The following is a 14,780-nucleotide window of genomic DNA, read 5'->3' as shown; positions in this document are numbered from 1 at the left end:
TCAGCCACAGAACAGCTCCTGCCCCATAGATCTGATCCCAATCAGCACCACAGCAGCTCCTGACCCATCGATCTGACCCTCATCAGCCCCACAGCAGCTCCTGACCCATAGATCAGACCCACATCTGCCCCACAGCAGCTCCTGCCCCATAGATCTGACCCACATCTGCCCCATAGCAGCTCCTGCCCAATTGATCTGACCCACATTATCCCCACAGCAGCTCCTGCCCCATAGATCTGACCCACATCAGCCCCAAAGAAGCTCCTGCCCCATAGATCAGACCCACGTAAGCCACACAGCAGCTCCTGCCCCATAGATCTGACCCACATCGGACCCACAACAGCTCCTGCCCCATAGATCAGACCCACATCTACCCCACTGCAGCTCCTGCCCCATATATCTTACCAACATCAGCGCCATAGCATCTCCTGCCCCATAGATCTGACACACATCACCCCCACAGCAGCTCCTGCCCCATAGATCTGACCCACGTCTTCCCCACAGAGCTCCTTCCCCATAGATCTGACCCACGTCTTCCCCACAGCAGCTCCTGCCCCATAGATCTCAACCACATGAGCCACACAGCAGCTCCTGTCCCACAGATCTGACCCACATCTGCCCCACAGCAGCTCCTGCCCCATAGATCTGACCCACATCTGCCCCACAGCAGCTCCTGCCCCATAGAACTGACCCTCATCAGTTCCACAGCAGCTCCTGCCCTATAGATCTGACCCACATGTGCCCCACAGAAGTTCCTGCCCCATAGATCTGTCCCTCATCAGCCCCACAGCAACTCCTGCCCCATAGATCTGACCCAAATCAGCCCCACAGCAGCTCCTGCCCCATAGATCTGACCCACATATGCCCCAGAGCAGCTCCTGCCACATAGATCTGACCCACATATGCCCCACAGCAGCTCCTGCCCTATACATCGTACCCACATGTGCCCCACAACAGCTCCTGCCCCAATGATCTGATACCCATGTGCCCCACAAAAGCTCCTGCCCCATAGATCTGACCAACATGTGCCCCACAGCAGCTCCTGTCTCATAGATCTTACCCACATCAGCACCACAGCAGCTCCTGCCCAATAGATCTGACCCTCATCAGCCACAGAACAGCTCCTGCCCCATAGATCTGACCCACATCAGCCCCACAGCATCTCCTGCCCCATAGATCCGACCAACATCTGCCCCTTAGGAGCACCAACCCCATAGATCTGACCAACAGCTTCTCCTGCCACATAGATCTGACCCACATCAGCCCCACAGAAGCTCCTGCCCCATAGGTCTGATCCACATGTGCCCCACAACAGCTCCTGCCTCATAGATCTGACCCACATCACCCCCACAGCAGCTCCTGCCCCATACATCTGACCCAAATGCGCCCCACAAAAGCTCCTGCCTTATAGATCAGACAATCATCATCCTCACAACAGCTCCTGCCCCAGAGCTCTGACCCTCACCATCCCCACAGCAGCTCCTGCCCCATAGATCTGACGCCCATCAACCCCACAGCATCTTCTGCCCCATCGATCTGACCCACATCTGCCCCACAGAGCCTTCTGCCCTAAAAATCTGACCCACATCAGCCACAGAACAGCTCCTGCCCCATAGATCTGATCCCAATCAGCACCACAGCAGCTCTTGACCCATCGATCTGACCCTCATCAGCCCCACAGCAGCTCCTGACCCATAGATCAGACCCACATCTGCCCCACAGCAGCTCCTGCCCCATAGATCTGACCCACATCTGCCCCAAAGAAGCTCCTGCCCCATAGATCAGACCCACGTAAGCCACACAGCAGCTCCCGCCCCATAGATCTGACCCACATCGGACCCACAACAGCTCCTGCCCCATAGATCAGACCCACATCTACCCCACTGCAGCTCCTGCCCCATATATCTTACCAACATCAGCGCCATAGCATCTCCTGCCCCATAGATCTGACACACATCACCCCCACAGCAGCTCCTGCCCCATAGATCTGACCCACGTCTTCCCCACAGCAGCTCCTGCCCCATAGATCTCAACCACATGAGCCACACAGCAGCTCCTGTTCCACAGATCTGACCCACATCTGCCCCACAGCAGCTCCTGCCCCATAGATCTGACCCACATCTGCCCCACAGCAGCTCCTGCCCCATAGAACTGACCCTCATCAGTTCCACAGCAGCTCCTGCCCTATAGATCTGACCCACATGTGCCCCACAGAAGTTCCTGCCCCATAGATCTGTCCCTCATCAGCCCCACAGCAACTCCTGCCCCATAGATCTGACCCAAATCAGCCACACAGCAGCTCCTGCCCCATAGATCTGACCCACATATGCCCCAGAGCAGCTCCTGCCACATAGATCTGACCCACATATGCCCCACAGCAGCTCCTGCCCTATACATCGTACCCACATGTGCCCCACAGCAACTCCTGCCCCATAGATCTAACCAACAGCATGACCTGCCCCATAGATCTGACCCACATCTGCCCCACAGCAGCTACTGCCCCATAGATCTGACCCACATCTGCACCACAGCAGCTCCTGGCCAATCAAGATGACCCATATCTACCCCACAGCAGCTCCTGCCCCATTGATCTGACCAACATCAGCTTCACAGCAGCTACTGCCCCATAGATCTGACCCAAATCATCAGCCACACAGCAGCTCCTGCCCCATAGATCTGACCCTCATCAGCCACACAGCAGCTCCTGCCCCATAGAACTGACCCACATCAGCCCCACAGCAACTCCTGCCCCATAGATCAGACCCACATCTGCCCCATAGCAGCTCCTGCCCCATAGATCTGACCCAAATCATCCCCACAGCAGCTCCTGCCCCATATATCTGACCAACATGTGATCCAGAGCAGCTCCTGCCCCATAGATCAGACCCACATCTGCCCCACAGCAGCTACTGCCCATAGATCTGACCCACATCTGCCCCACAGCAGCTCCAGCCCCATAGATCTGACGCACATGTGACCCACAGCATCTCCTGCCCCATAGAAATGTCCCACATCAGACCCATAGAAGCTCCTGCCCCATAGATCTGACCCACATCTGCACCACAGCAGCTCCTGGCCCATCAAGATGACCCATATCTGCCCCACAGCAGCTCCTGCCCCATAGATCGTACCAACATCAGCCCCACAGCAGCTACTGCCCCATAGATCTGACCCAAATCATCAGCCACACAGCAGCTCCTGCCGCATAGATCTGACCCTCATCAGCCACACAGCAGCTCCTGCCCAATAGAACTGACCCATATCAGCCCCACAGCAACTCTTGGCCCATAGATCAGACCCACATCTGCCCCATAGCAGCTCCTGCCCCATAGAACTGACCCACATCAGCCCCACAGCAACTCCTGCCCCATAGATCAGACCCACATCTGCCCCATAGCAGCTCCTGCCCCATAGATCTGACCCAAATCATCCCCACAGCAGCTCCTGCCCCATAGATCAGACCCACTTCTGCCCCACAGCAGCTACTGCCCATAGATCTGACCCACATCTGCCCCACTTCAGCTCCTGCCCTATTGATCTGACCCACATCTGCCCCACAGCAGCTCCTGCCCCATAGATCTGACGCACATGTGACCCACAGCATCTCCTGCCCCATAGAAATGTCCCACATCAGCACCATAGAAGCTCCTGCCCCATAGATCTGACCCACATCAGCACCACAGAAGCTCCTGCACCATAGGTCTGATCCACATGTGCCCCACAGCAGCTCCTGCCTCATAGATCTGACCCACATCAGCCCCACAGCAGCTCCTGCCCAATAGATCAGATCCACATCTCCCCCACAGCAGCTCCTGCCCCATACATCTGACCCAAATGCGCCCCACAAAAGCTCCTGCCTTATAGATCAGACCATCATCAGCCTCACAACAGCTCCTGCCCCAGAGATCTGACCCTCACCATCCCCACAGCAGCTCCTGCCCCATAGATCTGACGCCCATCAACCCCACAGCATCTTCTGCCCCATCGATCTGACCCACATCAGCCCCACAGAGCCTTCTGCCCTAAAAATCTGACCCACATCAGCCACAAAACAGCTCCTGCCCCATAGATCTGATCCCAATCAGCACCACAGCAGCTCCTGCCCCATAGATCTGACCCACATCAGCCCCACAGCAGCTCCTGCCCCAATAGATCTGACCCACTTCAGCCCCACAGCAGCTCCTGCCCCATAGATCTTACCCACATCTGCCCCACAGCATCTCCTGCCCCATAGATCTGACCCACATGCGCCCTACAGCAGCTCCTGCCCAATAAATATGACACACATATGCCCCACTGCAGCTCCTGCCTTACAGATCAGACCCTCATCAGCCTCACAACAGCTCCTGCCCAAAAGATCTACCCTTGAGCATCTCCTGCTACATAGATGTGACCCTCATCAACCCCACAGCATCTTCTGCCCCATAGATCTGACCCTCAGCAGCAACACAGCAGCACCTGCCCCACAGATATGACCCTCATATACCCCACAGCAGCTCCTGCCCCATAGAACTTACCAACATCAGCTCCACAGCAGCACCTACCCCATAGATCTGACCCACATCTGCCCCAAAGCAGCTCCTGCCCCATACATCTGAACCACATCTGCCCCACAGCAGCTCCTGCCCATAGATCTGACCCGCATCAGCCACACAGCAGCTCCTGCCCCATACATCTGACCCACTTGCGCCCCACAGCAGCTTCTGCCTTATAGATCAGACCATCATCAGCCTCACAACAGCTCCTGCCCCATAGATCTACTCCACAGCAGCTCCTGCCCCATTGATCTGACCCACATAAACCCACAGCAGCACCTGTTCCGTAGATCTGACACACATCATCCCCACAACTGCTCCTGCCCCAAAGATCTGATATACATGTGCCCCACAGGAGCTCCTGCCCCATAGATCTGACCCACATCTGCCTCACAGCAGCTCCTGCCCAGTAGATCTGACCCACAGCAGCTCCTGCCCCATAGATCTGACCAACATGTGCCCCAGAGCAGATACTGCCCAATAGATCTGACCCACAACTACCCCACAGCAGCTCCTGCCCCATAGATCTGACCCACATCTGCACTACAGCAGCTCCTGCCCCATAGATCCCACTCACATGTGCCCCAGAGCAGATACTGCCCCATAGATCTGACCCACAACTACCCCACAGCAGCTCTTGCCCCATAGATCTGACCCACATCTGCACTACAGTAGCTCCTGCCGCATACATCTGACTCACATATGCCCCACAGCTACACCTGCCCCATAGATCTGACCAACATCTACCCCACAGCAGCTCCTGCCCCATAGATCTCACTCACATGTGCCCCAGAGCAGATCCTGCCCCATAGATCTGACACACAACTACCCCACAGCAGCTCCTGCCCCATAGATCTGATCCAAATCAGCCCCACACCAGCTCCTGCCCCATAGATCTGACCCACATCAGCCCCACACCAGTTCCTGGCCCATTGATCTGACCCACACCAGCCCCACAGCAGCTCCTGCCCCATAGATCTGACACACACCTGCCCCACAGCAGCACCTGCCCCATAGATATGACACACACCTGCCCCACAGCAGCTCCTGCCCCATAGATATGACCCACCTCAGCCCCTGCGTCATAGATCTGATCCACATGTGCCCCTTAGCAGCTCCTGCCCCATAGATCTGACCCACAGCAGCTCCTAACTCATAGATCTGACCCTCATATGACCCACAGCAGCTCCTGCCCCATTGATTTGACCCACATAAACCCACAGCAGCAACTGTTCCGTAGATCTGACATACATCATCCCCACAACTGATCCTGCCCCAAAGATTTGAAATACATGTGCCCCACAGGAGCTCCTGCCCCATAGATCTGACCCACATCTGCCCCACAGCAGCTCCTACCCCATACATCTGAACCACATGTGCTCCACAGCAGCTCCTGCCCCATAGATCTGACCCGCATCAGCCACACAGCAGCTCCTGCCCCATAAATCTGACGCACTTGCGCCCCACAGCTGCTCCTGCCTTATAGATCAGACCATCATCAGCCTCACAACAGCTCCTGCCCCATAGATCTACTCCACAGCAGCTCCTGCCCCATAGATCTGACCCTCATCATCCCCACAGCAGCTCCTGCCCCATAGATCTGACCCACATAGGCCCCACAGCAGCTCCTGCCCCACAGATCTGACCAACATCAGCTCCACAGCAGCACCTACCTCATAGATCTGAACCACATCTGCCCCACATCAGCTCCTGCCACATAGATCTACCGACATGTGCCCCACAACAGCTCCTGCCCCAAAGATCTGATACCCATGTGCCCCACAAAAGCTCCTGCCCCATAGATCTGACCAACATGTGCCCCACAGCAGCTCATGTCTCATAGATCTTAAACACATCAGCACCACAGCAGCGCCTGCCCAATAGATCTGACCCTCATCAGCCACAGAACAGCTCCTGCCCAATAGATCTGACCCTCATCAGCCACACAACAGCTCTTTCCCCATAGATATGACCCACATCAGCACCACAGCATCTCCTGCCCCATAGATCAGACCCACATCTGCCCCTTAGGAGCTCCAACCCCATAGATCTGACCAACAGCTGCTCCTGCCACACAGATCCGACCCACATCTGCCCCTTAAGAGCTCCAACCCCATAGATCTGACCGACAGCTGCTCCTGCCACATAGATCTGACCCACATCTGCCCCAGAACAGCTCCCGCCCCATAGATCTGACCCACATCAGCCCCAAAGAAGCTCCTGCCCCATAGATCAGACCCTCATCAGCCACACAGCAGCTCCTGACCCATCGATCTGATCCTAATCAGCCCCACAGCATCTCCTGCCTTATAGATCTGACCCTCATCAGCCCCACAGCAGCTCCTGCCCCATAGATCAGACCCATATCTGCCCCACAGCAGCTCCTGCCCCATAGATCTGACCCACATCTGCCCCATACCAGATCCTGCCCAATCGATCTGACCCACATTATCCCCACAGCAGCTCCTGCCCCATAGATCTGACCCACATCAGCCCCAAAGAAGCTCCTGCCCCATAGATCAGACCCACGTCAGCCACACAGCAGCTCCCGCCCCATAGATCTGACCCACATCGGACCCACAACAGCTCCTGCCCCATAGATCAGACCCACATCTACCCCACTGCAGCTCCTGCCCCATATATTTTACCAACATCAGCGCCATAGCATCTCCTGCCCCATAGATCTGACACACATCACCCACACAGCAGCTCCTGCCCCATAGATCTAACCCCCATCAGACCCACAGCAGCTCCAGTCCCATAGATCTGACCCACATCTACCCCACAGAAGCTCCTGCACCATATACCTGACCCACGTCTTCCCCACAGCAGCTCCTGCCCCATAGATCTGACCCACGTCTTCCCCACAGCAGCTCCTGCCCCATAGATCTGACCCACGTCTTCCCCACAGCAGCTCCTGCCCCATAGATCTCAACCACATGAGCCACACAGCAGCTCCTGTCCCACAGATCTTACCCACATCTGCCCCACAGCATCTCCGGCCCCATAGATCTGACCCACATGCGCCCTACAGTAGCTCCTTCCCTATAGATCTGACCCACATAAGACCCACAGCAGCACCTGTTCCGTAGATCTGACACACATCATCCCCACAACTGCTCCTGCCCCAAAGATCTGATATACATGTGCCCCACAGGAGCTCCTGCCCCATAGATCTGACCCACATCAGCCCCACAGCATCTCCAGCCCAGTAGATCTGACCCACAGCGGCTCCTGCCCCATAGATCTGACCAACATGTGCCCCAGAGCAGATACTGCCCGATAGATCTGACCCACAACTACCCCACAGCAGCTCCTGCCCCATAGATCTGACCCACATCTGCACTACAGCAGCTCCTGCCCCATAGATCCCACTCACATGTGCCCCAGAGCAGATACTGCCCCATAGATCTGACCCACAACTACCCCACAGCAGCTCCTGCCCCATAGATCTGACCCACATCTGCACTACAGGAGCTCCTGCCGCATACATCTGACTCACATATGCCCCACAGCAACACCTGCCCCATAGATCTGACCAACATCTACCCCACAGCAGCTCCTGCCCCATAGATCTCACTCACATGTGCCCCAGAGCATATCCTGCCCCATAGATCTGACACACAACTACCCCACAGCTGCTCCTGCCCCATAGATCTGATCCAAATCAGCCCCACAGCAGCTCCTGCCCCATAGATATGACCCTCATCATCCCCACAGCAGCTCCTGCCCCATTGATCTGACTCACATCTGCCCCACTGCAGCTCCTGCCCCATAGATCTGACCAACATCTGCCACATAGCAGCTCCTGCCCCATATATCTGACCCATATAAGATCCACAGCAATGCCTGCCCCATAGATCTCAACCACATGAGCCCCACAGCAGCTCCTGTCCCACAGATCTGACCCACATAGGCCCCATAGCAGCTCCTGCCCCATAGATTTGACCCTCAGCAGCAACACAGCAGCTCCTGCCCCACAGATCTGACCAACACCAGCTCCACAGCAGCACCTACCTCATAGATCTGACCCACATCTGCCCCACATCAGCTCCTGCCACATAGATCTACCGACATGTGCCCCACAACAGCTCCTGCCCCAAAGATCTGATACCCATGTGCCCCACAAAAGCTCCTGCCCAATAGATCTGACCAACATGTGCCCCACAGAAGCTCCTGTCTCATAGATCTTAAACACATCAGCACCACAGCAGCTCCTGCCCAATAGATCTGACCCTCATCAGCCACACAACAGCTCTTGCCCCATAGATCTGACCCACATCAGCACCACAGCATCTCCTGCCCCATAGATCCGACCCACATCTGCCCCTTAGGAGCTCCAACCCCATAGATCTGACCAACAGCTGCTCCTGCCACATAGATCTGACCCACATCTGCCCCAGAACAGCTCCCGCCCCATAGATCTGACCCACATCAGCCCCAAAGAAGCTCCTGCCCCATAGATCAGACCCACATCAGCCACACAGCAGCTCCTGACCCATCGATCTGATCCCAATCAGCCCCACAGCATCTCCTGCCTTATAGATCTGACCCTCATCAGCCCCACAGCAGCTCCTGCCCCATAGATCAGACCCATATCTGCCCCACAGCAGCTCCTGCCCCATAGATCTGACCCACATCTGCCCCATACCAGATCCTGCCCAATCGATCTGACCCACATTATCCCCACAGCAGCTCCTGCCCCATAGATCTGACCCACATCAGCCCCAAAGAAGCTCCTGCCCCATAGATCAGACCAGCGTCAGCCACACAGCAGCTCCCGCCCCATAGATCTGACCCACATCGGACCCACAACAGCTCCTGCCCCATAGATCAGACCCACATCTACCCCACTGCAGCTCCTGCCCCATATATCTTACCAACATCAGCGCCATAGCAGCTCCTGCCCCATAGATCTAACCCCCATCAGACCCACAGCAGCTCCAGTCCCATAGATCTGACCCACATCTACCCCACAGAAGCTCCTGCACCATATATCTGACCCACGTCTTCCCCACAGCAGCTCCTGCCCCATAGATCTGACCCACGTCTTCCCCACAGCAGCTCCTGCCCCATAGATCTGACCCACGTCTTCCCCACAGCAGCTCCTGCCCCATAGATCTCAACCACATGAGCCACACAGCAGCTCCTGTCCCACAGATCTTACCCACATCTGCCCCACAGCATCTCCTGCCCCATAGATCTGACCCACATGCGCCCTACAGCAGCTCCTTCCCTATAGATCTGACCCATATAAGACCCACAGCAGCACCTGTTCCGTAGATCTGACACACATCATCCCCACAACTGCTCCTGCCCCAAAGATCTGATATACATGTGCCCCACAGGAGCTCCTGCCCCATAGATCTGACACACAGCACCCCCACAGCAGCTCCTGCCCCATAGATCTTACCCACGTCTTCCCCACAGCAGCTCCTGCCCCATAGATCTGACCCACGTCTTCCCCACAGCAGCTCCTGCCCCATAGATCTCAACCACATGAGCCACACAGCAGCTCCTGTCCCACAGATCTGACCCACATAGGCCCCACAGCAGCTCTTGCCCCATAGATCTAACCAACATCAGCTCCACAGCAGCTCCTTCCCTATAGATCTGACCCACATAAGACCCACAGCAGCACCTGTTCCGTAGATCTGACACACATCATCCCCACAACTGCTCCTGCCCCAAAGATCTGATATACATGTGCCCCACAGGAGCTCCTGCCCCATAGATCTGACCCACATCAGCCCCACAGCATCTCCAGCCCAGTAGATCTGACCCACAGCGGCTCCTGCCCCATAGATCTGACCAACATGTGCACCACAGCACCTCCTGTCCCATAGATCTGCCCCACAGCAGCTCCTGCCCCATAGATCCCACTCACATGTGCCCCAGAGCAGATACTGCCCCATAGATCTGACCCACAACTACCCCACAGCAGCTCCTGCCCCATAGATCTGATCCACATCTGCACTACAGGAGCTCCTGCCGCATACATCTGACTCACATATGCCCCACAGCTACACCTGCCCCATAGATCTGACCAACATCTACCCCACAGCAGCTCCTGCCCCATAGATCTCACTCACATGTGCCCCAGAGCAGATCCTGCCCCATAGATCTGACCCACAACTACCCCACAGCTGCTCCTGCCCCATAGATCTGACCCACATCAGCCCCACACCAGCTCCTGCCCCATTGATCTGACCCACACCAGCCCCACAGCAGCTCCTGCCCCACAGATATGACACACACCTGCCCCACAGCAGCTCCTTCCCTATAGATCTGACCCACATAAGCACCACAGCAGCACCTGTTCTGTAGATCTGACACACATCAGCCCCACAGCAGCTCCTGCCCCATAGATATGACCCACCTCAGCCCCTGCCTCAGAGATCTGACCCAGCTGCCTGGTGGTCATGGCGGGCCCCCTCCTCCTTCTCACTCCTAGGGCCCCCAGCTCCATCCTCCCGCCTGAAACAGGGAAAACTTCTACCCTAGCCCTCTTAGCTGCCGACATGGCTGCTAACTGCCACAGCTGTCAGAGGCGAGTGCGTTGCGCGCGGCAGCGGTGACCAAGGTGACGTGGAGAGGGTTCTAAAATGGCGGCCGCACTGCTGGCACTGGTGTTCCACATAGGATGAGGAGGGGGCTGGTAATAGCAGGACAAGGGGAAACTGATTGAAGTTGAAAGAGGGAAGATTTAGGTTGGATGTTAGGGGGAAAGTTGTTTACTAGGAGAGTGGTTAGGCCCTGGAACAGGCTGCCCAGGGAGGTTGTGGATGCCCCGTCCTTGGGGGTGTTCAGGGCCAGGTTGGACAGGGCCCTGGGCAACCTGATCTAGTAAAGGTGTATGTTTGGTGGCCCTGCCAGGCAGGGGGGTTTGTTCTTCATGATCCATGAGGTCCCTTCCAACCTGGGTCATTCTGTGACTCTGTGATACTGGTGTGTGGCTGTTTGTTCCAGCGTGATGACGTTTTGTCTTCAGGTTCACCAACAAGACTGTAACTGATTTATGGAGGAGGCAAGTGATGGGTGCTACTGTGTGACAACCAACATCACTTTGTGGACATTTGAAAGCACCTTCCTCCAGAGCTGTTCACCTCCAGAAGAGGGTGCTCAGAAGTGTTTACTGGCAGAAGATCTGGCTCCAGCTTGGTATGGGAAAACTGGGGAATGATACCATCGTGTCCGGTGAAGAACAAGAAGCAGGTGGGCGTCCCTGCTCCCTCTTGTCTGCTGGCAAGGTCCAGATGAAATCCCAGAGCCAGAAGCTGCCATTCCAAGGAGAGCTGACTCAACCATTTTGGATTTGAGCTGTCACACCAAGGAGAGCTGACTGAACCACGTTGGACTTATTTGTAAGTTTATACTATCATTGGAAACTGTTGCCGTGGTCACAGTCATCGTCAGCGGAACAACAACTCCTGATGACCCACCACTACTGAAGATCAATGACTGAACTACTAAACACGTCAGATCCATGGTGGTGACTCTCTCTCCCTCTTGCTTCCTATAAAGACTCCTTGATTCTTTTTCCTGTCTTTTCTATTGCCCGCCTTCCCTTCCTAATCACCCTAAATCGTAATAGCGTCTGTCCTCCAACATTTGAACCATGCTCAGGCATACACGTATGGACCTCCTCTCCTTCCTATAAATTGGAGCAGGACAGAGAACCACAAGGATTGTCAGCTCCCAAGTCATGCAAGTATTGCACACAACACAGATAACTTCATCTGTTGGCCCCGCTGTCTCTGCATACCACCAAGCGAGGACCTGCAGTGCCCAGGCGAGACGATGTGCCTGGCAGTGCAAAGCCAGCCCACGTGTGTGCAGATGGCAAGGAGCGTGTGGCACTGTGCACCGACAGCCCTTGCCTGCCCAGGACTGCGTGTGGAGGGCGTTCTCCACTGCAGCCCTGCCCAACAGTCAGTAGGGGTGTGCGGCCATGATGGCAGTAATGAACAAACTGCTGCTTCACAAAGATCTTGGCCCGATTAGAAATCTTTGAGTAGTGCTGTTACAGCAGACAGAATGTGATAAGCGCAAGTAGTCTCCTACACTTCACATCCTTGCTACTTCATTCTGGGTGTTGTCACTGAGCAGCATCTAACACAAGTTCTGCCCTGGTCAGCTGGCTGCCTTAGCTTGAGCCCTGATGGCAACGCCGTGACGTGATGTTAGTATTGCTGTTTTCTCCTCGTCAGAATACTCTGCCTTTTGAAGGAAGCAGCTTCTTGGTTATTTTGTTTTGTTGTTGAACTTTATTGAATTAATTTACAATATCTATATTCCATATAGTTATAGATGTTTTGAATATGATCATCTGTGGTGCTGAGAATTTTTGTAGAAAAGGTATACTCAGTTCAGAAGGTGTAATAAGGATGTTAAAGAAAGAACCCCCTGTTGTGTTGACCAGTGATGATGCTCCCACCCCCTGACCAATGGTGGAGAGGAGCATGAAGAGAGAGGTGGTGCCGGGGGGATCTTGGGGCTGCTGGGCCTGTCATACTTTTTCCAGGCAGAGGTTTTACAGGTGTTGCCCCCATGCCGACCCTGTGGGGGGGGGGCACTCCCACATCCTGAAGGATGGAGGAGAGGAGCGGGAGGGCAGAGTTGGTGCTGTGGGGGGCTGGGAGCTGTGGGGCCTGGTATGCTTTCCCCTGGCTGTAGTTTTCTGGGTGTCGGATGATGCCCTCAAACTGCCACCCTGTGGGGGCTGCTCCAACCTCCTGAAGGATGGTGAAGGAAAGTTGGTGACAGTTCCTGGGGGGGACAGGGGGCTGCTGGGCCAGTTGGCTTCCCCCAGGCAATGGTCCTCCGTCTGTTGGATGATGTCCCCAGGTCTATACTCTGCTGGGGTCGCTTCCATCCCCTGATGGATGGTGGAGGGGAGGGTGAGGGCAGAGATGGTGCTGGAGGCTGACAGGCCTCTCAGGCTTCCCTGAGGCAGTGGCTGCCTGCGGGTGACACTTTGAGGGAGCCACTGCCAACCCCTGAAGGATGGTGGTGGGGGACGGGAGGGTGGTGTTGATGCCAGGGTGCTGCTGTTTGGGTGCTAGCCGATGACTGCAAGCTTCCAAACCAGGTGGGTCCCTCCTGTCCCCTGAAAGAGGTGTTGATGCCCAAGGTGGATAGGGGCCACTGGGCCTGATGTACTTCCCAGGGGCCACGGAGCCTGGGCTGGTGGGCTACGGGGGCTGCACTGGGGGCAGCTGAGCCCGACAGCCGTCAGGCCTGGCAGGGGCCGCTCTGGTGATGCTCTGCGGCTGGTGGGCAGATTGTCACTGCACAGGCACCGGTTGTTTGTGCCACGTCTTTTCTGTGCGGCGCACTGAGGCGAGCAAGCTGTTTGTCCAAGCGTGAGGTTGCTGCGGGCAATATGCTGGACTGCAGCATCTTCAGCAAGGCGCCTGCAGGGAGAGAAACGTGCTGAGGGCACAGGAGAACCCCCTGCTCTCCTTCCTCACAGTGCATGATAGAGTCACTCTCAGCTCCGGGCCTGTCTCAGGCCCAGCAGTAAGAACATGCAGCAGGAATGGCGAGGCCAGTTAAATGTCTGACAGTGTCAATCTCAGACAGTGTTAGGCAACAACTAACTGGCTTCTCTATGCTGCTTTAACTAGAAATGCCTCCTTGCTCACAGGATCCCTATAGTAAAGAGAGGGGGCAGGATGGGGTTGGGGGTGAACAAGAACTCACTGGTTTATCTGCCTCCGTTGTCGGACAAGACGATAGCACGAAAACATTGCCATCAGCATGGTAACGAAGATAGCCACACCAAATCCCAGGCAGTACTTCTTGATAAAATTATTGTCTGCGGCATTTGCGTGTTCCTCACCATCCGCACCTGGAAAAACAATGTGGATCTGTTTCACCAGCTGCTGCTTTGAGTGACATGGACAAGAACAACCACAGGAAGGATCCCGCTCCGGGCTGCTGTTGTGCCTGGTGGCTCAGGGGAAGCACAGCAAGCTCTGGAATGCAGGGTCTGTGCACAGGAGGTACTATGGAGGGTCCTGTTTCCTCTCCTTATCTGCTGAATGTGGTTCTGGTGGCCTAGTTCCCAAAAGGACAAAGTTCCTAAGTCCCTGGGAACTGGCTGCAGTGGGAGGGGAGCAACCTCTAACCACGGCCACGGAGCTCTATGAGCGGCCCTTACCTGGAGTGACAGTTGTTGTGTGCATGGCCTCTATTACTCTCAGGGGGACAGTCAGTGTGCGAACTCTGCCGTTCCAAAAT

General features: G+C 55.7%; 1 protein-coding gene across 1 annotated transcript; it reads right to left on the bottom strand.

Annotated features, from left to right (window-relative positions):
* Positions 1-12,782: 12,782 nt before the first annotated feature.
* Positions 12,783-14,387, bottom strand: LOC146756221 (uncharacterized). The gene is made up of 2 exons (XM_085524763.1): positions 14,241-14,387; positions 12,783-13,951 (listed from the first exon to the last, which is right to left on the bottom strand). Exons 1-2 carry the CDS (start codon positions 14,297-14,299, stop codon positions 13,597-13,599), a joined length of 414 nt encoding a protein of 137 aa, XP_085380889.1. The 5' UTR covers positions 14,300-14,387; the 3' UTR covers positions 12,783-13,596.
* Between the last annotated feature and the right edge of the window lie 393 nt (positions 14,388-14,780).

Source organism: Coturnix japonica, chromosome 28, assembly GCF_054131305.1.
Source record: "Coturnix japonica strain WE chromosome 28, WE-NBRP24, whole genome shotgun sequence".
NCBI classification, from domain to species: Eukaryota; Metazoa; Chordata; class Aves; order Galliformes; family Phasianidae; genus Coturnix; species Coturnix japonica.
The sequence above is the reverse complement of the archived record's forward strand: the minus strand, read 5'-3'. Positions and strand labels throughout refer to the sequence as shown.